Source organism: Lepeophtheirus salmonis, chromosome 7 (genome assembly GCF_016086655.4).
Source record: "Lepeophtheirus salmonis chromosome 7, UVic_Lsal_1.4, whole genome shotgun sequence".
NCBI lineage: Eukaryota > Metazoa > Arthropoda > Copepoda > Siphonostomatoida > Caligidae > Lepeophtheirus > Lepeophtheirus salmonis.
Window position 1 is genome coordinate 38,121,681 of NC_052137.2, and position 25,176 is coordinate 38,146,856.

The 25,176-nt window shown below is 31.0% G+C and overlaps 1 protein-coding gene across 1 annotated transcript in view; it reads right to left on the reverse strand.

Moving 5' to 3' along the window:
• Nucleotides 1–2,960: 2,960 nt before the first annotated feature.
• The window catches only part of LOC121121387 (SET and MYND domain-containing protein 4), a 34,482-nt gene continuing 12,266 nt past the window's right edge, over nt 2,961–25,176 (reverse strand). Inside the window, exons 4-10 of the mRNA XM_040716283.2 lie at nt 24,650–24,876; nt 24,476–24,588; nt 13,010–13,112; nt 8,905–9,049; nt 5,749–6,138; nt 5,350–5,690; nt 2,961–3,464 (exon numbers count right to left, since the gene is read on the reverse strand). Of these exons, the coding sequence (XP_040572217.1) occupies nt 5,382–5,690; nt 5,749–6,138; nt 8,905–9,049; nt 13,010–13,112; nt 24,476–24,588; nt 24,650–24,876 (1,287 nt within the window). The 3' untranslated portion in view covers nt 2,961–3,464; nt 5,350–5,381. The remainder of the gene's footprint in view (nt 3,465–5,349; nt 5,691–5,748; nt 6,139–8,904; nt 9,050–13,009; nt 13,113–24,475; nt 24,589–24,649; nt 24,877–25,176) is intronic.

Genomic DNA, 25,176 nt, shown 5'->3' on the forward strand with positions numbered 1-25,176 from the left:
TCTGAATATCGATAAATATAAATTTGTCGACATCCCTGTCCTCCTCTCCCAATAATATATTTTTCACTTTGCAAAATTATTTCCTTATTATTCATGATGTGCCACGGACAAAAATCATAAATTGCTACTCTTTTTTTTATAAAGTAAATAAAAAAGACACAAGAAACTCGACTCGACAAAACCTCGGAACTCGTCTAAAATTGGAATTCACATTTTTTCTTTTTCAAACCAATTATAACCTGTAAATCTTCGTAGACTGACTTCCTTTCTCTGTTAAATTTAGATTTTATATTTTCCCAGAGGCAAGACTATGTTGACTTTTGTAAAACTGGTACACTGAATCCCAGTTCGTTTTAATAGTAATCTTTGTTTGAATGTTTTAATTCTAGTGGAAGTACTCAACAAGGCATTGAATTACGCAGTCTATTAAGCACACGTACAAAAGTCCTCCTCAAACCGATAGTCTGTATCGATATCTAGATTAATGGATATTTTTTCATGCATGAGGGAGGGAGGGACCGCTATTAAATATAAATTTCAATATTCAAATCTTATTTTCACTTTTCTCTCTGTAAATTCGTTTTGTTCATCCTTTAAAATTTAAGTATAAACATAATTCCCTTTCATCTTGTAGAATTTCAGGATTAGGGTATTAAATATGTATCTCTCATTATCTCTTTTTTTAAATAGAAATGACATCTTGAAATGAATGAATAGACTAATTTTTTCATACGTAGCCGTGTAAGATAAATGATAATAATGAATTGGCCATAAATAATTTTAATGAGAAGGCAAGTAATGGTGAAGATGATGGATGACCTATGTGAGTCTCACAGACATGCGTATCTTTTTAAATTTCTATTGGAACTACTCGATTGGGATATTGACAACTTTGCATATCTTATCACAGTTATACCAGGTTTTAATTCAAATAATGGAAATCTACCCAGACACTTTCCAATTAGAAAAATAAGGTCTAATAGATCTAAGAAGGTTAAAATATTGGGATTTGAGGTCTACCTATATACAAAAGTTTATGGTGTCAACTTGGACAACATCCTTAAAGTCGCTTAAATTATTTTGACAAAAATAATACATTACAAGTACTTGTCTATGATTATGTGAGAAAAAAAATATATTCTTTTTTTAGAAGGGAGTTTCTTAGCGAGTAAATAGAGTTAAAGTAAGTAACGACTATTTAGGTGAATAACGGGTGTTCCATCGATTAACGACTATAGCTCGTAATTCATTGAGAGGTTTTTTTAGAAAATCGAAAATACTCATGCAGCAAAATTCAGCTCGCGGCACATCACTAAATATTATTAAAAGTTTGCAATAATTGCACTCCAATTTCAAGAATAGAAATAGAAGAAGAAAAGGAGAAAGCATTGTACTACTATATACTTGTTGTTCTTGATTAAAATTCATTACTTTTCCACCTCTCTTGTTCCCTCATTGCTGAAACCCAGTCTGGTACTGATAGTAAGTTGATCCTGGATGTTTTTTAGATCATCACAAACCCCAGTTTTAGAGTCGAACGATAAATAAAAAGTTTGATGAAGTTTGTTTTTGATATCCATGTAACTTTTGTGTGTAGTAATAAGAGTTAAAGCTATTAGCAATGCAAAGTTGTCAAAACAGTTTACAATTGAGGGAATGTGCCTGGATCTTATTTCCTCATGTAATAACAGTACTAATTGATTTGTGAAGTCGACCTCTAAGATTTTTATACTACTGAATCCTCCCTGTGGATTACACAAAGCATGGTGCACCATCCATTACATATATCACAAGAATATCAGCAAGTGGGTTGTTTTTCTCTTTGAAAAAATTATGAATGATATCAAATACCAACTCTCCTCTAGTATTTATATAATAAGATTTTTTACAAACATAATTTCAAAGAAATCTTATCATCAATACTAAAATAAACATAAGCAAGAAGCACATATTCATTTCCTAGAAAAATTGACTCATCTAACTGTAAGCTAAATTACGTTATTGCAAGAATTTTGTAAAATGTACTGTTGTGTATGTACAAAGGATCTTCTTCCTTTTTTATATTATCCTGTATGTGAAGCACCTAATTTATCTTTTATAGTATAAATAGGCTGACAACTTTGAAACGTCAGAGTAGTGTGAAATACGTATTTATTAATATTATATAAGTGGTCCTAGAAATAATTATAAATTGTCTAACTCCTCCATGATCCTCCTTCTCATTTCTTTCAGTCCTTCTGGATTCCTTATTATATAGTTTTTTTTTCTAGTAACCTCGTCAAGACACATTATTTATCTTGGATGTTCTCAGCCATTTCATACATTCTTCCTTGAACTGAGTTATTACTGGGAGACATAGACTTCATAAATTGGTCTGCTTCACACTCAATTTCTATTAATATATTTTTATATATGAATGGTTGTATTAATTTCGGCTTCAATCTCCGGGTATGATTAATCCATTAATGATAAAATCACCTCTCTTTTTTGATTTAATTTCTCAACAGGTTTCTTCATTGTCTCCCTCCTTCTTTTATTCTATATATCCTAAGTTATTGGGAGTTTTCTCCATTAATATAACCTTCACATATTTTGTTTGTGCATCAAATAATCTTATTGTGCTTCTCGAGACCACCGGACTTTGTTCAATTTGATCTCCTTTTTCGGCATCATCTTTGAATGCTCTTTTAAAAAGGAGTTATACTTGTATATCAGATCTCACAATGCTTGGATATACTTTTAAAGTACTACCGACTCCGCCACGTAATGATGGGGTTGATGTTATCTAATTAACTAAGAATATATTTTATCTTACATAATATTACAAACATTTTTATATAGTTATTTATAATATATAAATAATATACAACTGTCATTTGTTACAAAAGGATAAACAATATTAAAGAACAAAAAAAAAAAATTATTGTGGCTTGATTTATGTAATAAGAAAAAAAGTAAAATATTTTTATAGCACTTTTACAAAAATGCTACACTTTTATTATTTTTCAAACTATTTAAGAATTATGAGTTATTTGAAAAGTTGTATGCGTTGAATTAGCTTCTTTTATTTAATATAGCATATAAATATATAATATAGTATACTCAATATGTGTTGATAAATGATCAAATGCAAGCTAAATATTCTTATTCTATCAATGATATTTTGATAAAAAAAAAAATTAAACCAACAAATCATATCACATACGAAGGTGCCTTATTGCCTTTCATATATTTGACACTGAAGCCAAAGAGTTTTTGAAATTTATAGAGATGAGGATCTGGTTCTACAACTTTTGTTGCAAGGGTTTGTCCAATTTCTAGTAGAGCCTCTGGGCATAACTTGTTATCAAACCGATATTGAAGTTCATCTTGTAGTCCAACAACGTCGTTTTTTAAGTTTTCGTATAAGAACTTCTCTGAGCATTTGGAACAAACCAAATATTCATTAGATTCTTTTTCACTTTCTGTAAGAGAGGAGCACTATTAATAATAGAATAACATGGTCTGTTGTGATGCTTTCATACTCATTTTTATAATTTCACTATTGGATTTATTTACTTAATTTTACGTGAATAAGTTTACAAAAGAAAGAAAAAATACAGAGTATCATTGACTATATTAAAAGACGTATACCAATAGAAATAAGCCATTCAAAATGGATTAGATACACATTAAATTGCGTCATTTTGAGGTAGTTTCATGATCAACTTTGTCAAATTCTGAAATCGGGATATAGGGAAAAGATGTGTAATGGTATAAACATAATTTCTATAAAATATGAGCTCAAAGATAGGTGTTTCAGAGGTGACCCCAATACATTTACTCTTTTAAAAGGTCGATTTTTTTATAAATATATTTCTTTTGTGAGGACGACTAACCTCATTCATTCAATTGTAAAAAGAAGATTACTTTTCTAATCTATTTTGGAGGACTAACTTTTTGTTAGGTTTTGTCAATTATTATGCCAAAAAATAATTAAAATATGTTTGTTTCGCTCATAATGTATAAAAATAACACAATATTTAACTGAAAATATAAAATTTTGATTCGTGGAATGTATTTTCTTTACATGTAAGAATAAAACTTAACTCGCTTTTCTTAAGTATTATAATAAAATGATTCATGTTTATCCAGTAATCCATTTTCTCTCCAAAATTGGTAATAATGGAGAAAAAAGATAAAAAAGCTAAAAAACCACAAAATATAATAAATGAAATTTCGACTGAATTGGGGAACCTAAAAAATATGTTTTGGTATGGATTACTCTTTTATACAACTACAAATTGCCGAATACCCAACATCGATTCCAAAAAAAAAAAAATGATTTTCGACCTATTCTGATGCACATTTGTTATCAAAAAAGTTTAAGTTTACCTATCAATGCTAAAAATACATTTAGGATCAAATTTTAAATGCATATCTTTTAACTTCAATCTAATTCGTATTTATAATAGTTTTTTAATCTGTGTTCTTTCAACGATTAAAATAAACCATAAGAAAAGTGGTTTTTTTAAGATACACCAATAAATATACAAATTTCATTTAAATTTTCTTGCTTAAGTCGAATTACTGTAAATTTTATTTAAATAGTTTTCAAATTGCAATAATAATTCAAAATTATAAACAAAGACCTTTTGGCGCGTCTATCACATATACGACGACAAAGTATACAAAGTATAAAAAGGCCAAAAGTCATCAAATGTCTATAGAGAAAACGTACAAGAAGGTTCAAAAATAAAAAAACGGCCAGTAAGAGTATATTTAATGAATGTTTATTATCTGAGTTTTAAAATGATATGAATTTCTACAAAATTTGAAAAAATGGAGCATGTTCATCATTTATAGTTTTGATTCCCATTTTTGCATCTTAAATTTTTAGCTATGCTGGCCTTTTTTGACGTAGAGTTGACCAACTCTGGCAAGTCCCCTAGTATTAACGTTTCCACGAAAAGGATTGTGGACACCTTTTGGACAGTAGATATTAGGGGCTTGGGGGAAATAAATTGGCCAACTTTTCAAGAAAGTCCCCAAAAATACGTTTTCTCAAATGGACGATTTTTTGAAAATTAAGGTATTTCCTGTCCTTTTTTGAAAAGATATATAAAAAACTATATTAATAGAGTACATATATATAGTATTTATGTATAAAGCAAAGCTTTATTTTTTTTCGACCTCTAATAACTTTGAGGGATTCCAGGTACTTACTACTAGTTTCATATTATAAAACCCTTTAATATTGAAATTCAAGTATATATATGTAATTAAAGTTAAAGTTAATATACATCAATATGTCTTAATTCAATTGAAAGATTATCTCATTATATTTATATATTTGTAAAAAAAACTTACCTAGCACAACTTTACATTTTGAACACAAATAATTACGGGGGGCAGGTCTTCTGCATATCTGAAAGGAGGGGATAATTGGAAAAGCATGCAACACAGTTGCATTCGAAGCAGTAATGGTCCTTTAACCATGGCATTCGAGTATGTTTGTCCATAAATATATAGTACGGGAAGTAATTTTCCGATATTTCTGTTCCTTTGAGTATATAAGCGGATGCGAGGACATATACCTTATTACCACGAAAAAACTTGGTTACATTGGGGGCACAAGAATGGTTCAGCATAGCCAGGTTTGAATATATCCCATTCGCAAATACACGTGATCGGACATCCTTATACGAGAACTACAAACAAAAACCCATAAAAGAATTGGAAAAACGAAGAATAAATTACAATATGTACAGCTTCAAAAACTCCGTGAGTATTATATTTTAATATTTGAATGAAACGACGACAGAGATTAGCAATTATTCGTTCATCATTTGACAGACTTTTTGAATTTAGTTTCTTTGAATTTGATTCACCAAAATATCCTTTTTCTCTAAGTGAGCGAATGATAAAGCAGACGGAGATTTGAACCCATAGATTGTCCTTTTCATCATCTTTGTAGTTGTCAACAAGGCTTGAAAGACTTTTGTAATCTTTTTGGTCGAAAATTTGATCTTTTTCTAGTTGGGAGGAGGCGTTTATGAGTTCATTGTAAGATTTCCGGAAATATTCCATGGGTCTTTGTGATATAGAGCGAAACCCAAGTCTGTAATAGTCATCTATTTCTGATGATTTACCTTTCATCTATTTAAAATAACAAAAAAAGGTTACATCATTAATACATTAAGTTATTTGGTTCACACCATCACTTATAAAAGACAAATCTATATATACGAGAGAGTGAATAAATCTTGTACCACCATGTTAATTGGATTTTGGAAAGGTGAGCACATTAATGAAAACTGTTGTTAATATCTGTCAAACAAGATATAACAAACAAAATGTATATCTCACTTCTGCAGAAAGATGGGAAAAAAGCTCAAAGATTGCCACTTTGATAAGCAACAGGCTATCGTGTAGTTGTTCCTTGTCAACTATCACACCATCTACAGCTTTTAAAAATGCATGGAAGATAGGTCAAGCCTCAAGGATCTATCTAGAAGAGATAGGACAGTCAAGTTAACCCCTGAAGCTACCAAATATTTTTTTGAGCCAAACACGACCATGTCCAAAGATATCAGCACTTCCGATTTCAATTATGTTTTTCAAACTTCTTGCCAAAACCTCCACCCAGTAGATTACAGAATCTGATGGCAAAAGAAGTCCGAAGTCTGTAACAGCAACATTGCCGACCTCAAGTCCTCTAGGAGCAGTAGAAACTGAGGTGTGCAGCTACCTCTTCAGACCTGATTGAAAGCTGTTATTGCCATCTATGGTGTTCAACTTCATAATTAATGCTCCAGTATATGTATTAAAAAAATATCTTTTTGATGTCTACCATATCCGAGTCCGTTTAACTTCATTCAAATTAAAATGAAGTACAGCATAGTACAAGAAATATTCACTTCCCAGTATGTATATATGTATGTATGTATACCTATAGTAAGAACATTGCCGTATTCAATCTAATTTAATAAAATATTGATTGTGCCAGTATAGAATGGAATTTTATTTTTTTAAATTAATATCAAACTTTTCTTAATCTTTGAGGGGAAAAAATGTAAAAAGTAAGAAATATTTTGCAAAGTAATGAGAAGATTGATATATTTATAGAGAAACCATTAATATCCCAATACACTTTTATCACACTCGGTTACTACGTAAAAGTCCTATTTTATAATACATATAAGGTGTAGAAATCGAGTTATAAATTTGATATGAGATACTTAAAATTTAGAAACCAAAAAACCATGACCTTAAAATTTATTTTACAAGCATTTGCATTAAAAATATAGGGTATATGTAGGCTTATAATGAAGCATCAAAATATTCTGATTATCTACCAAGTGGCAAATTAAATTAATTTTTTAATAAATACAGTTAAGCCGGATTGGTTGATTTTTTTTAAAAAATATTATTTTGAAATTACACGTTATCTGACAGAAATGAAACGATTTCTTCCATTTCAAAAAGGCAGAAGATTTTTTTTTTTAATTCTGAGTGCACTCTGTATATCGCACACCAGTCTCAATGCTTTCGTATAATACATAACATTTATCAAATTAGAGGAAAATGAAAAAAAAACAAAAAAAACAATTGCAGCTTCAATATACAATTTGAACTTTGTTTTGAATATATATTTGTATTTTTAAGAATTATTATACATTTTTACCGATTTTGTATTTTAATATTTACACTTACTGAGATCCAAATTCACGCTCAGTCGTCTGAAATTATCCAAAGAGCCAACAAAATAAATTGATAAATTGCATTTTTTTTTTTTTTGAATCTATATCATGTAGACATTTAAATTCAATTAAAAAAAAATAATTATATTTTTAGTAAAAATAAGCTAGCGTTCATATAATTAATGAAAATATCTGAATGTTTTCTTCTTCCCATTCTCGTAAATATAATTGGATTTTTCTAGAAAATCATATTTTTTGGACTTAGGATAATATTTTTTCTTTGATTATATCCTAAAAACTACTTCTCTTTTGTGAAATATCTCAATCTATTTTCCCTCAATACCCAAAATTGATCAATCAATTTGAAAAATGATGCTTATCTATAGGTTTTTCATTCTAAAGCATAAAACTTAGAGTATAAAATAGGATTTTTCCTTTCCTGGTAAATTATACACAATGGACATGATACCTATATCATATAAATACATTGTAATTTCCATGCTTTAAAATTATATATTTGTTGATATGCAAATAAATGATATATGTATATATTAGTGTTGAGACTCGGTCCATCACCGAATTTTTTGTTCAGTTCGGTCTTAAGTAATTTTTTTAGACCGATTTTGCTGTACAGACCACAGTTGTTTTTTAGGTCTCAATTTATGGGCCAATTTTGATTCCGTATCACTTCATGGACCGATTTTTTTCGGTCTCACATATTATGAGAGATAATTTTTGATTTCTAGATCAACTGTCATTCATTTTTTTCAAAAAAATCTCAAAAGTACCCGATGAGTTCTAGAACAAATGCTGTAAAGATTTTTAGAGACGGCGGGATCAAAAATGAATCCGAGCTATTTCTGTTTAAACTTCGTATAACGTCATTGTAATTGAAAAAAACATATGACGTCATGTTATAAACAATTTATATGTAAAAACGATTTTTTTGGGACCCAACTAGACCGAATTTTTCCTTCGGACTGATCTAGACCAAATTTTTATATGAGAGCGGTACAGACCGAACTTTTTTGTTGGACTGAATTAATTCGGTCCAACAAAAAAAATTACGATCCCAGACCCGTTTAGGATTTCTAGACCGAAAACCAACATTAATATGTATATAAGTTTGTATGAATAAAATTAGACTAAGTAGAATCAAGTATAAGTTTTACGGATATATAATGGAATTTAACAATAAAATGTATAGGATAAATAATCTTACTTTAATCAATGCATCTTCTAGAAATGTGGAGAGGCCACATTCATATTTATGATATGATTCAAAAGATTTGGATCTGCAGACCAACGAACAATAATTTGCATCCTCGCAATGTAGGCATGGAAGAAAACAAGAGTCTTCAAGTGATCTGCAATAGGATTTTCATACATTAGTACTATATATTCATATAACATAAAGGTGCATACAATGTGTTTACAGTTAAATCCAGAGAAAAACATATATCTAAGTACACGTCATAGTGATAAATATTTTGTCACCGTTTCATCAGCTTGAAAATCTAAATATATATTCCTTTATTAGTCTACTTTGAAAATTTGTCAGTAAATTAATCAGAGTTTCCAGGGAGAGGAGGTCCCGTCTTATAACTCAGGTAAGTTGGGCACTCTGGTGAAGCAATTGTTGGGCTGACTAGATATAACAAGAGCCCAGTCTATGACGTCATAGAGATGTGCAAAATAACTGGAAGGGTTCAAAAGGCAGAATAACATTCCTGATTATATAAGAAACGGACACCGAGATTGCTGAGCCAAAAGATGTTTATCATCGATTACTCCAGAGTCCCTATAGTCGTTGAATCTGGAGCCAGTGAAGTTTGGACTTTATATTTCATATAATCAAAATTTGTCATAAGTGACCGGGTCAACTGTTGTTATTCACTCATTTCTATTATGCAAATTTTTTGAAGTTAAAAGTCCTTTTTTTACAATTTTCTTATGATAAATATTGTAGAACATATCAATAACTGTCCATTGCAAAAAAAAAAAATTGCATGGATGGCATTGTAAACTACTCCCTGATGTCCTTCTGGGATAATCCTGCACGGAGGAGCACTCCAATGTACTCTTCTTATACTGTGTGCTCATTGTGGCGACTACGACAATGTTTTTCTTAGCAATATATAGCTAATTATGTGTCCGACAACATTGCTCATACGAAATTGTAAAAAAGAAAAAGACTTTTAACCTCTCAAAATTTGGATAATAGACATGAGTAAATATTAATACAAATGTCCGGGTAATTAGATGATATTAAACAAAAAATACGAGTACATTTATGACTCATTTAAGCATAAACTTGTTTTTTCCGGAATTAACTGTAAGACCATGTTGATGTTATATCTACATTGAATCCTTAAAATTATCATGTGATCAATATTGAAATAACAAAGATAAAAGGTAGATATAATATTTTGAATTCATATATACAGTTTTTTCGGGGAATAAAAAGAATATATATAATACATGACGTCAGCAATATTAATGTCGACTATTTTTGAGGGATTTAAACCAAGTTTTATAAGAATAAAACTCTTGTTCAATTATATTAAGGATATAAATATACTATTTTTGTGTATTTGAATGTTAAAATGGGACCAATACATCAAATAACTTAAGTCTTACCGTCTATCAAAAAATCTAACCATCAAAGGCTTATATTTCATTTTATAAATCTGAACTTAATTATATGTATTAAAAATATTGTTATACAATCTTATTTTCATATTGCAGATAATAAAATTAAGTTGTTGTTTTTATTTTTACCCCTGAAGCATGTGCGACGACAAAGCCGCCCCAAGGTCAAAGAAACTCCAATTTAATGCAGCCACCCCCGCAATTAAGTTTTACAATGTTAGAAATATGATATTTTGTTCAATTATCCAAATTTATAGTTGGAAAATAAACAGAAAATACCTGTACAATCTAGATGTTTTTGTATATATAGGTTTATATATATATATTTATTTTATTTTTTTGACTTGGTTTGGTTATGGGAATTAATTTTTGTTAATATTTTATTTGAATATGTCAAAAATATTGTGTAAACCTTGCATGGTACTACTGAATTAAGAACCTTGTTCATTTCAGCTGCCTGTCATATGATTTTTGGGGGAAAAAATGAACTTTTGCTATTAACAGGAGAATTCTATTCATTTAAGATATAATTAGTGCAGGGAATATATTTTAATTATATTTAAATTCATATACCCAGTGTGTTCAAAAAGTTAGGTGACTTTGTATTTTTTGGAAAAATCCCCTTCAAAGAAATCCCCGTGAGATAAAATACACTTGTGGCAACGCTTTTTCCGATCATCAAATTACTTATCTTAAGCACTCTTCGATATAGCCTTAAGCATTTCCAGCGATGTAGTCTTTATCTCTTAATTGTTGCAAATCTACTTCCTTTCTTAGGTCTCTTCAGTTTTGGGGACAAGAAAAAGTCACATGGGGGTAAATCCGGTGAATATGGTGGCTGAGGCATGATCATGGTCTTGTTTTTGGCCAAAAATATCTCACAAGCAAAGACGTTATTGTGATGCCAAAACAATGTATTGTTCGTCCAAAATTCCGGAAGTTTTCCTCGTATTGCTTCTTGCAAGTGGTGCATAACTTCAAGATAATACTCTTCAAGCATATGCTAAGAATTCTTGGTGCACTACAGCACGGTAATAAAAAAAACAGTGAGCAAAAATTTTACACTTGATCGAACTTCACAGCCATCTTGGAAGAGTGTCTACCACTTGTAAATATTTTATTTTATTGCTCAGAATATTTTCACCGTATGCCACTGTCAACATTTCAAGTGGTTTTGGAGTACTTAATTTCATTTTATACACAAAATTTGATGCAAATTCTTTGATCCTTGTTTTTTTAAATCCATGTTTTTCAATAGGAAAAAGACGCCAAATACTAATAAACTCTACTTTTTTGAACACACCTCGTACATATTGATGTTATGATGAATTTTTAAAACAGTTTAAACCAAAGATGGGAGAGAATGCTTACTTCAGAAAGATATGTTAACACCACCGATACCTATTAAAAGATGAAAAATAATTTTTAAATGGATTTTTTTATAATATAAAACATGTCAACTGGATTGATAGGTCGCTATGGTGTTTGATTCAAAACGAGCGGTTTTTGGATTGTCGAAATAAAACACATAAAATATTATATTATGGTCAAAACTTTATAATTAACCGGAAAAACAATCTTTTACAATTATTTCTAGAAAATAATCCCCTTCATATGTTGGCCACAACTGGACTTTAAATGGTCCATTCTTTCGCACCAATTTTAGATGACGCGTTCGAGCATTGTGACCGGAATCTCACGAATAACTCGCTCAGTATTTGCTTCCAATGCTTCAATAATCGCTGGTTTATCCACATAGACTTTTTCTTTTACGTAGCACCAAAGAAAAAAGTCCAAAGTTGTGTTATCACACGATCTTGGTGCCCAATTCACCGGGCCAAAACGTGGAACTAATTGCTCACCAAAATGATGTCCCATTAAGTCCATTGTTACGCGCGCTGTGTGGCAAGTGGCACCGTCTTGTTGGAACCAAATATCGTGGAGACCATGTGCTCCAATTTGAGGTACCAAAAAGTCAAGTCAAGACAAGCCAAGTTGTTGAGAGCGGTAGCAAATCGATTCTTCATAATCTTTGGCTACACTCTCGGCTACGCCGCAATATTTTCTACGCTGCCAGCTATACGTGGCCTACCAGACGACGGGACATCAAAAAATCCCTAATGGAAAAAACTACTCGTTTTGAATCACCCTTTACTATCTTTCATGACAATATTTATATACGAAATAAATTAACCAATCAAAAAGTTTGATGTATTGATCCTCTGATTATTGATCTTGAATACTGCTCATAAGCTGTTACTAATTAATGATAAAAATTCAAAAGTAGAGTTAAATTGGCGATTATAAACATTGAAGGAAATTTTATTGGAATTATCTGCATATTGTCTTCTAAGATTTTTACAAGAGAGTACGTTTGGGTAAACTATTATCCTGAAAAGTTTCATCAAGATTTGAATGCTAAGGTTGTTGGGTCCCATTTTAGATAAATAAAATATCTTAAATAAATTATTTATACTAGCTTAAAAATAGATTCTTTGTTCTGATGTCAATAATTCTTTAAACGATTAAATGTGTTAAAAAGAGTCAGCAATTATATTTTTAAGAAGATTACTACTCTTTTATAATTAGTGTAAGAGTAATTAATACTATGTTGGCCCCTCTGACTACATATGGTATATTGGTTTATGGTTTTCTTACATTTTGATGTTACTTACTGCATACAACCATTGCAATGGCTTCCTTGATACATTTTTTTGATGCGGCTTACAACAGGCTCCTCAACTCCAATATATTCACCCACTTGAATATCCCGTGTAGCTAATTGGAAAAAAAAGAGTTTATTTTTATATTAATTAATTAACTTTAATTCAAATAAATGCAGAAGATGATATAAACGATAGAAAAATACTAAACTTTTAATCCTTAAAGTTTATCAAATTTTATCATTTGCATATACATATGTTACAAATAAAATAACATACTTTTAACAACAGAGACGGAGGCTTGGTGTACTTAGACAAGAATTGACGATCGATATTGAAGTCATTCCTGCCTTCATACCTACTAGATACAAAGTGGGTTGTGTGTTGATGTCTTTTTTTAACAAATTCACAAAACAAAATTTCTTTTTTTGTTGAAATTTGGATATTTGGGTATTGGGGGAGGGGGCACAGCCTCCTGTGGGTTCCTCTGCTCATTCATAGTGGTGGTTTTAGAGACAAGGCAGCAAATAATGTATTTTTTAAAATGAAATGTATAGGTATTGCCAGTATCTTTTGATAGTGTACGTCATAGACTATGATTAGTCGTATGTTTTGTCAAAATCTGCCTGTCTTCCTCAGCAGTCTAACCTTGTATTTCTATTAACCTTGCATCATCCTAATTCCATCATACATGTATTTCCTATGTACGGAGTGATATTTGTATTTATTTCTTTCCTCTCACAGGTGCTTGCAGCTGATATAATATACGTCATGACAACGAAGCTGCATTTCTGCAAAACATTTTTCAAATTGACAGGTGACCACGTTAATTCAAGCACTACACTTGAACACTAATTAGAGTAAGTAGTAGAGTTGGGGTTCGGTCTGCAAATCTTATACCGGTCCGAGATAGTTATATTTTTTGTTGGACCAAACTAATTCGGTACAACAAAAAGCTCGGTCTGGACTGGTCTCATATAAAAATTTGGTCTAGATTGGTCCAAAGGAAAAGCTTGGTCTAGATCGCCACAAAGGAACAATTCGGTATAGTTCAGTCCCGAAAAAATCGGTCTAGACCGATTTCACAGATAAGTTGTTTATAACATAACGTCATATGTTTTTTCAAGTGCATTGACGTTATACAAAGTTTAAACAGAGAAAGCTTGGATTAACTTTTTTCCCATCATCTTTTATATGTATATAGTATTTATTCTAGAACTTATCGTGAACTTTTGAGATTTTTTTGAAAAAAAATAATGACAGTTGATCTAGGAAAAAAAATTGTCGCTCATAATATATGAGACTGAGAAAAATAGGTCCATAAATTGAGACCGAAAAAAAAATCGGGCCATAGAGTAAGACCCAAAAAATGTTTTCATTTCTAAATGTCAATCCTAATTTTATGTTACGCTGACTTAGTAGGTACAAACATCGGTATTTAGCTATTTCTGAGACTCTCACTAATTAATTCATAAAAATGTAAAATATATTCACAATAGATATGTAGTTGATTCAGCACAGTCTATTTATCATAATATTCATTAAAAAATGATATAGATTTTGCCATTAATTTAATTAGTTTAATGTTCCAATAACCCGAGTTTAGTTTTTCTGTTATATATATATATAAATGAATCAAATTTTGCAGGCGTATTGATTGTGCCTCTCATATTAAAATAGAAAAGTGAGTTTATATATAGTATATAGTTGTATAAAATACGAGTTGAGTTAATCGCCGGCGAAATTTTATTGAATTTCACGTACAAACGTTTCGTATTTTAACAGCTCTTAACACATACTCTATATGAATTATGATATACCTCCGAGATCAATATATACAGTGCTCTTTGTATATTATACTAAAGAAAAGACGGATCCACAGTTTCTAGGATCCAGGTCAGTTCAGATCTTTATACATAAATATTCAGATAAGTTTTAGGTACCTAAACTTTTGGATCCGGGTCAGTTCGGATCTTTATACATAAATAAATACTCGGGATAATTTAGGTACCCAAATTTTTGGGATCCAGATCCAAAATTACAATTATACGGATACTTGTTTCGAATTTTATAAGCATTCTACCGAAAGTTCAGACTAAAATAAAATAGGATCAGGATTAAGGGTACATTTTTACTGATTACTGATGCCGAAACTACATCTAAACGAATGTTTTACCATTAAAACATACTTTTTGAAATGTAATATAGTAATGTCCAAAGTATGTAAATCAGGTTTATTTGCGTTCTTGGTTTTTATTTACATTTTTTTTTTTTTTTTGCATTTTCGACTTTTATTTGCATATTTAGGTAGAAAATATAAATTAGTGGAATCTTTCCATAGTAACAACCCTGATTACACATTCTCTAAGTTTTCCCCTCCAAAACAAGAGAGCCTTGGTTTCTGCAAACATCCCGTTGTCCAAGATCGACAACAAGATTTCAAAGACTTCATAGAGAATTACACTATGAAGACGACGCCCAGCACACCTCCAGGACAATGGAGAAAAAAGCAAGGAGATCTTGCAAATATTCAAGAAAAAACTGAAGAACAAGTTCTAGGTCGTTTCCATTGATAAAACGACTAACAGTCTTATTAGGCCTATGTGTGTAGTGATTTCAGTGCCTTTGGATGGTGCAACCCTGTAGAGGCTATTCTTGATTAACATGGTGAACCTAGGTACAGCCAACAGCTGTAACTTGCAGCAGTGTATCAACTCCTTGAAAATCACTTGGAGTATGATAAGGTAATACTTCTCCTTAGAGGTGCTGCATACTGTGTTCAGGTTGGCAAGGACCCACAGATCATGTACACTAATCTTATCCACTGTCTCATCCAAGGCATTAACCGTGTTGCCGAACTGGTAAGATACTCTTTCCCAAATGTAGAGAAGCTATAACAGAGGTGAAAAGGATTTTAATTATGTGTGCCCACCACAAGTTGAATTTGCTGCCTCTTGCAATTTTTCCCACCCTCCAGAGCCACTTCTTACAAGGTAAGAAACATGTCTTAAGGCAGGCTTTTACTACTTCAAAAACTTATATACAGTTAAGAAGTTTATACAGCAAATGCCTACCAACGAGAACAGGGGAATCGAGGAGTTCAAGAAGCTTTTTGAGGATGCCTCTCTTGCCCAAGACATCTCCTTAATAAAGTTAAACTTCAATGTCTTATAGGAAAGCATCCCTCAACTCGAGTAAAGATTGCATCTTGTCCATCATTAAGAAAATCGGTGAGAGCCTGACCATCCCCAAGTTTGTCCGCAAGCTAAAGGAGATTATCAAGAAGAATCTAGCATTTTAGAATATGAGTAATAGTGACTTAGTTTTTCTCTGGTGATAATTTGTCTGGCGTGAAGGAGAATTCCAACATCATAGTGAGCTTCAACTGCGCCCCCATGACATCCATGAACTGTGAAAGAGCCTTTAGCTTTTTTAAGGACCTTCTCACCAATTAGAGGATCAGGTTAACAGAGGAACGCCTTGGGGATCAGATGATTATTCAGTAGAGTAAGTACATGCTGGAAACAAAAGTTATAATTTGGTATAAATATTTAAAACCAAAAAATTTCCATTTTTCACTAGATGTATTTGCATTTTTGGCCTTTTTTCTACTTTTTTATTCGCATTTCCGGGTTTTTTTCTGCATTTTTATTTGTATATTTGTCATTACTTTTATGAATTATGTGGTCATCTTTACTTATTAGTGATTATTATAAATAATATTGGAGACATCATTATTTTTATTTTATTTCATAACTTCTCGTCCGAAATAAAACACAAAAAGGCCCAAAATCAGTTGGTAGTTAGTTGGAACAAACTTCAACAACTCACAATCAAACACAAGGTACATTTTAGTTTTTGTATGCATTACCTCGCTAACACAAAATGTATAGTATATTTTGTGGTAGCTGTTGATGTATGGGCTTCTTTTCTTAACGTTGATTGATTGAATTATAATTATCTTATTTTACACTTTGAACAATTCTAAGCAATCATTAGACAATATTTCAAACCAAACTGATGTCCCTCCAATCACTAATTAAGATAAATAAAGTGTATTGATAAAATCTTTTTTTTTATTACGAGGATTGAGTACTAAGCACAACTAACAGCTTTCCAGGATCTGGAAAATCCTTCAAATCTTTTTTATGAATCGTAAAAGTTCGGGTACCCAAAGTCGGTTTGTTTCTTGGATCTCGGATATTTATTGATAATACAAGCTTACTTCGAATCCGGGTCCAAAACCCATTCTATCTCTATATTAAACTCCTTTTGTTCTTCGTTATAGGTACAGTAATATAATACTAACTGGATAATATTATTTTATCGTCAACTGATAAAACTGAATTGAATGCCACGTTTATATTAATTTAGAAACTTAAAAAACAACTACTTAACATTTTTGTGGAGTAATATTATACCAAAAAAAAAAAAGTATTCCACTGTGTTATCATTTCACAAATACAGACATATATTAATCACTCATCAATCAAGAAGAAAATGATAATTATTATATATGGAATTACTTTTCAAGTTAAATAATGATGAGGTATTACTTATTAATGATATACATATGACGAGATTAAATTAATTATGAATTAGACAATATTCGATACTTTTGCAAGTGTACAATTTTATTTGTAAATTTATTATTACAAAGTTAATAACTATTTTGCTTCCCATACAACAACTTTTCTGTGAATGATAAGTATAGATAGATATAATTGGTACTGACTATATTTTATTTTTATTATATTTGAAAATCATTTTATTTATATTTCCTGGATTATAATTCTTTTTTCTTTACCCATTAGTGTCAATGGTGTGTTTAAATATTAAATTTATCCAAAAGTATTTTTTTAACTTTTTTATTTTTTTGCTAAATACGTTCATGATGGTATAGATGAGGGCTTACCAACTTTTTTTAAACTGAGAGGTGCTTTAAGATTCCCAAAAGGCCTGAGGCCTACCACCTCAAAAAATATGTATAAACGAATAGGGAACACAAAAACATACAATAAAATTGATATTTGTAGCTTTAATCATTGGATTTCATTAAAAAATATATTGGCCCTCACTACGTGAGGTTACTTTTTAATTTTCCTGTATTATTTTTTATTTTATTACATTTTATACAAGAGTAGTTAGGGAAAAGTTGTATTACTTATATTCGTTTGTAAACACATCACCAGTGTTGAAGTTAAAACATTTACAAAAAATTTAAAGTTCACATTGCGGATAAATAATAAACCTCCCTAAATAATAATTATGATTATCTGGCCAAAGAATAATAGCTACCAGATAGAGAATGACTTCAAACGAAGTTGAGTCACCTGATGACAAAAGTCCTTGAATTTTATTTACAAGACGATGGCATATGTATAAATTTGCAATTTGTCAAGATGAAGTGTTATTAATTAATACATAATATTAATATAAGTATAGCTATTAGCTATAAATCTTATAAGTTATTACTTATTATTTATTAATAGCTAAAGAATATATCGGCGTCATACAACGGTTGATGTAATCTTAGCCCATACTATAGCCCGAAATCAATCCATACTTATATTAGTGAGAGTGAGTCACATCCATAGCAGATAATACCAGGTGTCCGGAAAGTCCTAACTGATTTCTAACTTCCAACTTCATTAAGATCTACAAGGACTAAAAGTAGAGATACAGATAAATGTTTTTAATAAAAAACTTCGCTTGGTTATAATCTATAATATGTTTTTAACAATTTGGCCTTTAGATTCCATAACAGCCACAATACGGGGACGGAAGGAGGGGCAGGTGTTCTTGATGTAGGAGGGGTCCATCTTGTCCCAGGCCTTGGTGATACTGGCCTTGAGAGCTTTGGTACTGCTGTGGCGTTTTTTGCAAGCCTGCCTCTCAATGTGCGCTCAAATGCTGAAATCCAAGGGATTCAGGTCGGGGGAGGAGGGGGGCCAGAAGTCCTTAGGCCAGAATTCCACATTCTCATTCAACCACTTCTGAGTGTTCTTGGCTGTGTGTGCAGGTGCCCCATCCTGCTGGAAACACACCCTCTTACCAGGATACTCCTTCCTGATCCATGGGACCACCTTAGTCTTGAGCACCTTGATGTAGTCCTCCGAGGTGAGCCTGTAGCCCTCTCGGAAGAAGACTGGAGGCATGGCTTTACCATCTGAGCCAACAACTCTAAGCATCATGATACTGGCTGGGTGCTTGATCATGGACACATATTTCTCAGATCCCACATAACCATTAAGGCTAATGTAGCGATCATTTTTGCTGTTGAAGACTGGATCCACTGTAAAAGTTTTCTCATAGGAAAAAATGAGAATTCTGTCCCCATTGCTTTTCAGGTTGTTCAAAATCTTCTTGCATAGGATGTATCTGGCCTCTATATTGGCCATGGACAACATGGGACGGGTGGTGCGGACCAAGGACTTGCCCCCAATGTCCTTGAAAATGTTGGCAGCAGTAGTCTTACCCATGTTGTTCTTCTTGACAATTGTTCTTATGCTCAGAAGAGAGTTTATCTTGATCTGGGCCCTGATCTTATCTTATCGCAACATTTACGTAAAAAGTCTCTGAAACCTCAAAAAAGCCATCGAATGTACCGGTCAAGACTTTCGGGGACACCCGGTATATATTTTTTTTGTTTGCTCTTGCCCTATTTTTTTATTTATTTGAATAAAAAAGTTTTATCAAATTTTATATCTCTTTAACTACATTTTTTAAATTTTGTTTCCAAGGAATACTTTATTTTCTTGCTATTTACTACTATCAAAATAGCCAAGGAATATGCAAACAAACTTTTAGGCATATAAATTAATTTTTTTATTAAAATAAATTATCATTTTAATGGAAGGAGAAGTTGAAATGTGTAAATAATTTCTCGGTTCCAAAATTCATTCTCTTTTTTTGAAGTAGTACGATAGTTTATTAGTATTTTTACTCTTTAAAATACAGAAAAATATACCGAGTTACCATTGAGAATTAAAAGTTTTATATTATAAATTTGATATTAATTCCTATACACGCTTTTTAAAGAAGTGTTTTATTTTTGGGGTTTTTTTTTTTTTTTTTGTCAAAAACTTTTTAAAGCTGGTTGATATTCCCTTATGGGAATATTTAACGAATTTGAGAGTTAAAAGAATTCCTTATTTGAGAAAACTGATATTTAATGATCATTTTTATCTGTTTTTCTAAAAAGTTACAGCTGTACAAGGTTTACAACAACTCTATGTAAGTTTGAGAGATGTCTATTGAATTAAAAGTGTACTACTGTATAATTACTAAATGATCCTAAATTTTCCTAATATTTATTTTTATTCAAAATTATTTTTTTAAAGAAATTAAATTGACTTTTTGAAAAAATAAGTATTGCAAAACTAAACCTGTCATAAACATTTTCTATCTTATTTCTCAAAAAAGATACCAACTATGTAGATGATGTACATTTAACGAGTATAGAGCGTACTGATATGAAAAATCCTTCCTTATAACTTATGGTCATTGTTTTAAGATAAAATTAAAATTAATTTTTGTAAAACTATTTAACTATTTTTAGTGACATTTTTCTATTTTTAAAACAGTTTTTTTTTTTACTTTTTTCTTTTATTCACTTAAAAAATACAAAATCGAACAAATATATTTATTTAAATATGTCCTTTTTTTAAGTTAAACAAAGAATTTTTTTTTTTAATAAAAACCATGATATTCTTTATGATGAAAAAAATCCAAAGGAGAGTGTCATTTTTCACCATAAATAAGGAAATATAACGAGTTCTGAACAAGATACAGAATCAATAATAACACTTTTACAAAAGTTTTATTAATCGTACTTTTAACTTGGTGATTGTCTTATGGGTAAAAATGACTTAAATGATAATAATCCTGAATTACTATAATCCCAGATATTTTAGAATTTATATGACTTGAGAAAAACTGGCATGTGTTTTGGATTTTGAGGTCCAAGATAAGTTGCACCATTGCCTTTAATTCATTTGATGTAGCCTCCTCTTGGTAGCTGTGATAGCTTCCAGGTGGCCATGGAAGACCAATGGTATATATAGTCCTCAGACATGGCATCCCAGTGCTGGTTGAGAGTTTCCTTAAGGTTGTTGATATTTGGGTAACGGAGTGTGCAGGCCTCGGAGTCAACTTGTACTCAAAAAGTGACATCCAAATAGGTTTACATCTGTAAAGGCAACATTTTCTTTGGCCAGAAATACAAGTGGTCCTCCAACAACTTCTGGGCCTTTTTGGACGCGTGTGCAGGCGCACTATCCTATTAGAACACCACGTTCATATCTGGGTAGTTGGTCTGTACCCATGGTGAATTTGATTATCTGTTGGTTTCTTGCCAGCATCGACATAAATTTGTTGGTTACGTTCAGATGTCATTTCTTTTTATTTTATTTTTTGCTGCTAAGACACTTAGGAAGATCTAGTTTTTTTTTATTTCATTTTTCCGAATTTTTAATATTTGAGCGGAACAGTTTCACTGCATTCACGAAAACTATCATTTATGTAGCAAAAACGAAGACTAAAGATTTTTTTCACCGCACTCGGTATAAGCGTATGTTACGTTGGCCAATATTTGATTGTTTTGTAGTAAAGTAGGATTCATTGTGATCAGAACCTGTCTTTTTTAATCCATTTTCATTTTTCCATATAAATTATGTGTCTTAGTCTAAGTACTCATCAAAAAAAGCATTGTTAATTAAAGTATCAAATTTTATTAAGTTAAATAAAGGAGTTATATAAATTATCAGGTATAGAGTAGATATTTTTTTATAAAATATATATAACATAATTTATTAATTCATACACTCATGTGTAGGTTTGGATATATATCTTAAGTCTTTTGAAGAATGTTTTTGGATCATAAGTAGTTTATAAAAATCATGTTTGTATTTTGGGAATGTTAAAAAAATAGAAACTGAAAATCAATATCATAACCCTGAAAATTTGAAAATGTCTTAGAGGAGAGCAGTTCGGCTGTCATGACGTTTCATTAGAGCCTCTGAGGAAGGGAAGATGGAATTAAACAAGGACATAGGCAATAATTACTCCGATGTAGATCCTCAATCCTACTAGGAGTCCAACAAGGACTTACAAGTATAAGTCAGTCACAAATCTTCAGATTTACTCTCCGTCCTTTAAGAGCACACGCAAATGTTCAATCAGGGTTTTGAATATAATTGAATGTAGTAGAAAATAAAGTTTACTACTTAGCAATTAAATAATAATGACAACAGCTGATGAATAAAAAATTCATTCTATTACCATTTACAATTTGAATTTTCTTAAATAAGACAGCATTTTCGGACATTTTCCCATTTTGTTGACAACTCATGTAACGCCTAATTGAGGAAAATCTATGAAATTAAATTTGGAATCATGTATATTTATGAAATAGTATTCAAATGTCACTAATAATTATTTGAATTGTACATTTAATTACGTTTTTTGTTTGTATCTCATGCTAGAATTTGCAAAAACTATTTTTATAAATATAATAGAGTTAAAAATTTTTGAATTATGATTATAATTCAAAAATATGTTATTTTATCTCTTCTAAAAATTTTTACTTTCTATTTAAAAAAAAAAAGGATAAGAACTATAGAGAAAATCTGCAATGCATAGCGTATTTGGTACGTCCTAACCAACAGATTTCCTTCATAACCATTCCCATTTTTTGAATTAGTATTTCTATCTGAATATTTGAAATGTATACAAATCAAAATTATTTTAAAATGTATATATAAGCTAAAAATGATTCTAGAAAAATGAATGTTTTTTATATTTATATGAATAAAGCTCAGGCTGTCCATCAATTTGCTTGGTTACTTGATTGTCAGAAAAAACTTAATTGAACAACGAGCTAATATAAAAAAAGAAAAGAAGATTTAAGTACATAAATAAAATAAAAATGCTGAATGTGAATTGTATGTAATTAGTTTTAGGGAAGAGCGTGTGTGGGTAAAGCACGCCCACTGAGCGCTGTAGAGACTAAAGTACTCCTTGGCTCACCACATCACATTCAAAAACACCTTTAACTATTCATTCATTCTTGAGGAGTGAACATATAAGTAATGAGTGGCTACGCATGAGTGTGCTTATAGAAAACGGAGGGTAATACTGATGTTTTGTTGGGAGTTGTCTTCTATATTCTTTAAGCAAAATTGGTATCTTAGTCGATGTTTAATTACTCCAAGTTATGCCAGGAACTACTGTTCGTGTAACACATGGGCATTAATGTTGATTGAAAATAAATTATAATCCTTTCAAGTACCTTCAAGTGAGATTAATATTATTGCAAAACAATTTCCTTGAATTTTTTTAAATTCAATCCAATCTTCTAAGAAATGGATCGAGAGGATTAGTAAGGGGGGGTTTAAATAGCTTAGGCCTCTTAAAATATGATTGAAAACCTTCCATCCTCAGATTGGTCCGGGGGTAGTGTGGGATTGCTAAAAACCGCACTACTCTCATGTTTGACAAAAACTATTTTTTGGTATTAGAGGGGTTCCTTTGATTTATATGTTACTTCGGAGGTATTTTTAAAGGATCCAGGGGTACCTTCAAGCATCCTGCGCAACCTGAGAGCTTGGAACTATTTCTTGATATTAGAGGGGTTCCTTGGATGTATTTGATGCTTCTGTGGTGGTTTTTAAGAATCCAGTGGTACACTCAAGTACCCTACACAACCTGAGGGCTTGCAACTAGTTTACAGTGTTAGAAGAGTTCCTTGAATGTATTGGATGAATTAGTGGTAGTTTTTAACACTCCCACACTACCCACGGGACACAGGCCAATCCGAGGGCCTAGAGTATTCAACCGTATTTTAAGTATTGCAATAGTATTACTCACACTTGAAAGTACTCACTTGCGGGATGGAACAAACAAATATGTTTAGACGCTTATCATAAATAATATTAAGTGAATTTATAATGTGTTTTTATTCATCATGAAGTTTGAACAAAATACGAGAAATTTTCTCTGGGGCAGTTTTCTACATGCAATTTTCTCCATGGCAGTTTTTCGCGCACAGCCAAACTGTTCTTTAAATCTTGTTTTATAAAAATTCGTGGTTTTCCTTAGCAAAAATATATTTTTGGGGTTTTTTTATAATATTTTTCTAATAAAAAAGAATAGATTGTCTCTCCTTTCTTTGAAATGGGATTCTCTATGTCAAAAAATTATATGGTTTATAGCTCCATTTAAAAGTTTTCTTTACAGCATGTTTTATTCAAATTATCAAACTTATTATAATTCTTAAAAACAACTAAAAATATATCTTGGAATTTTTATAATTACTACGTTGCTACTACTTATTTCCAAAGAGAGATACAGAGAGTTTGAACTAAGTGCCAATATATTCATCGTATGTTAGGTCATTAATATTCACTATGTTAGTTATTATAATATTTTGTACAAGTAGAAGTCTGGAAGAAAAAGATATAATGAAGTTTTAATTACCTACTCCAAATCTTCCTTTAGTATCTTCATACACGATATTGACAGCATTACTCAATCCTGGGAAATTAGTATTCGGAGTAAATGATATAGCATCCAGTCCCTTGTCTTTTGCACTATTATCAATAGAGAGAAAATTGTAGATCATAATACTCATATATACTTGAGTGGTCTTACTTTTCAGGTACAATAATCTCTTTTTCAAATGTATCGAAACTTTTTTCTGACAAAGTTATAAATTCTGAGGCTTTGGTAGGATCTTGGACTAATTTTGAAGCCCTTAGATACTCTGACGAAGCTTCTTCTTTCTTACCCATATGTACATAAATCTTTGCTCGACGTTCGTGTAGTTTATAAAGGTTTTCTGGAGGATAGCTATTTATATGTATAGCTAATTCTACGTTCTACTATAAAAATGAGGTAAAAATATGACAAATTTACAAGTTGTCTTTACTAAATGACTTCAAAATAGCCAAAATACATCTTCCTGCATCAAAGACTACCAATAAAATATAATTATCATTATATTAATCTAATATTAATTATATCTTCTATATTAATAAAGCAATTTTTTTATTTTTGTCTGTCTGTTAACGCCTCATGTTTGAGTGTTCACGTATGGCCGGCCGTTTACTTGATTCAAGAAATATCAAGGTATCAATGAGCATGGGTAGCTAAAGCTCAGGGCGTCATATTAAAAAAAG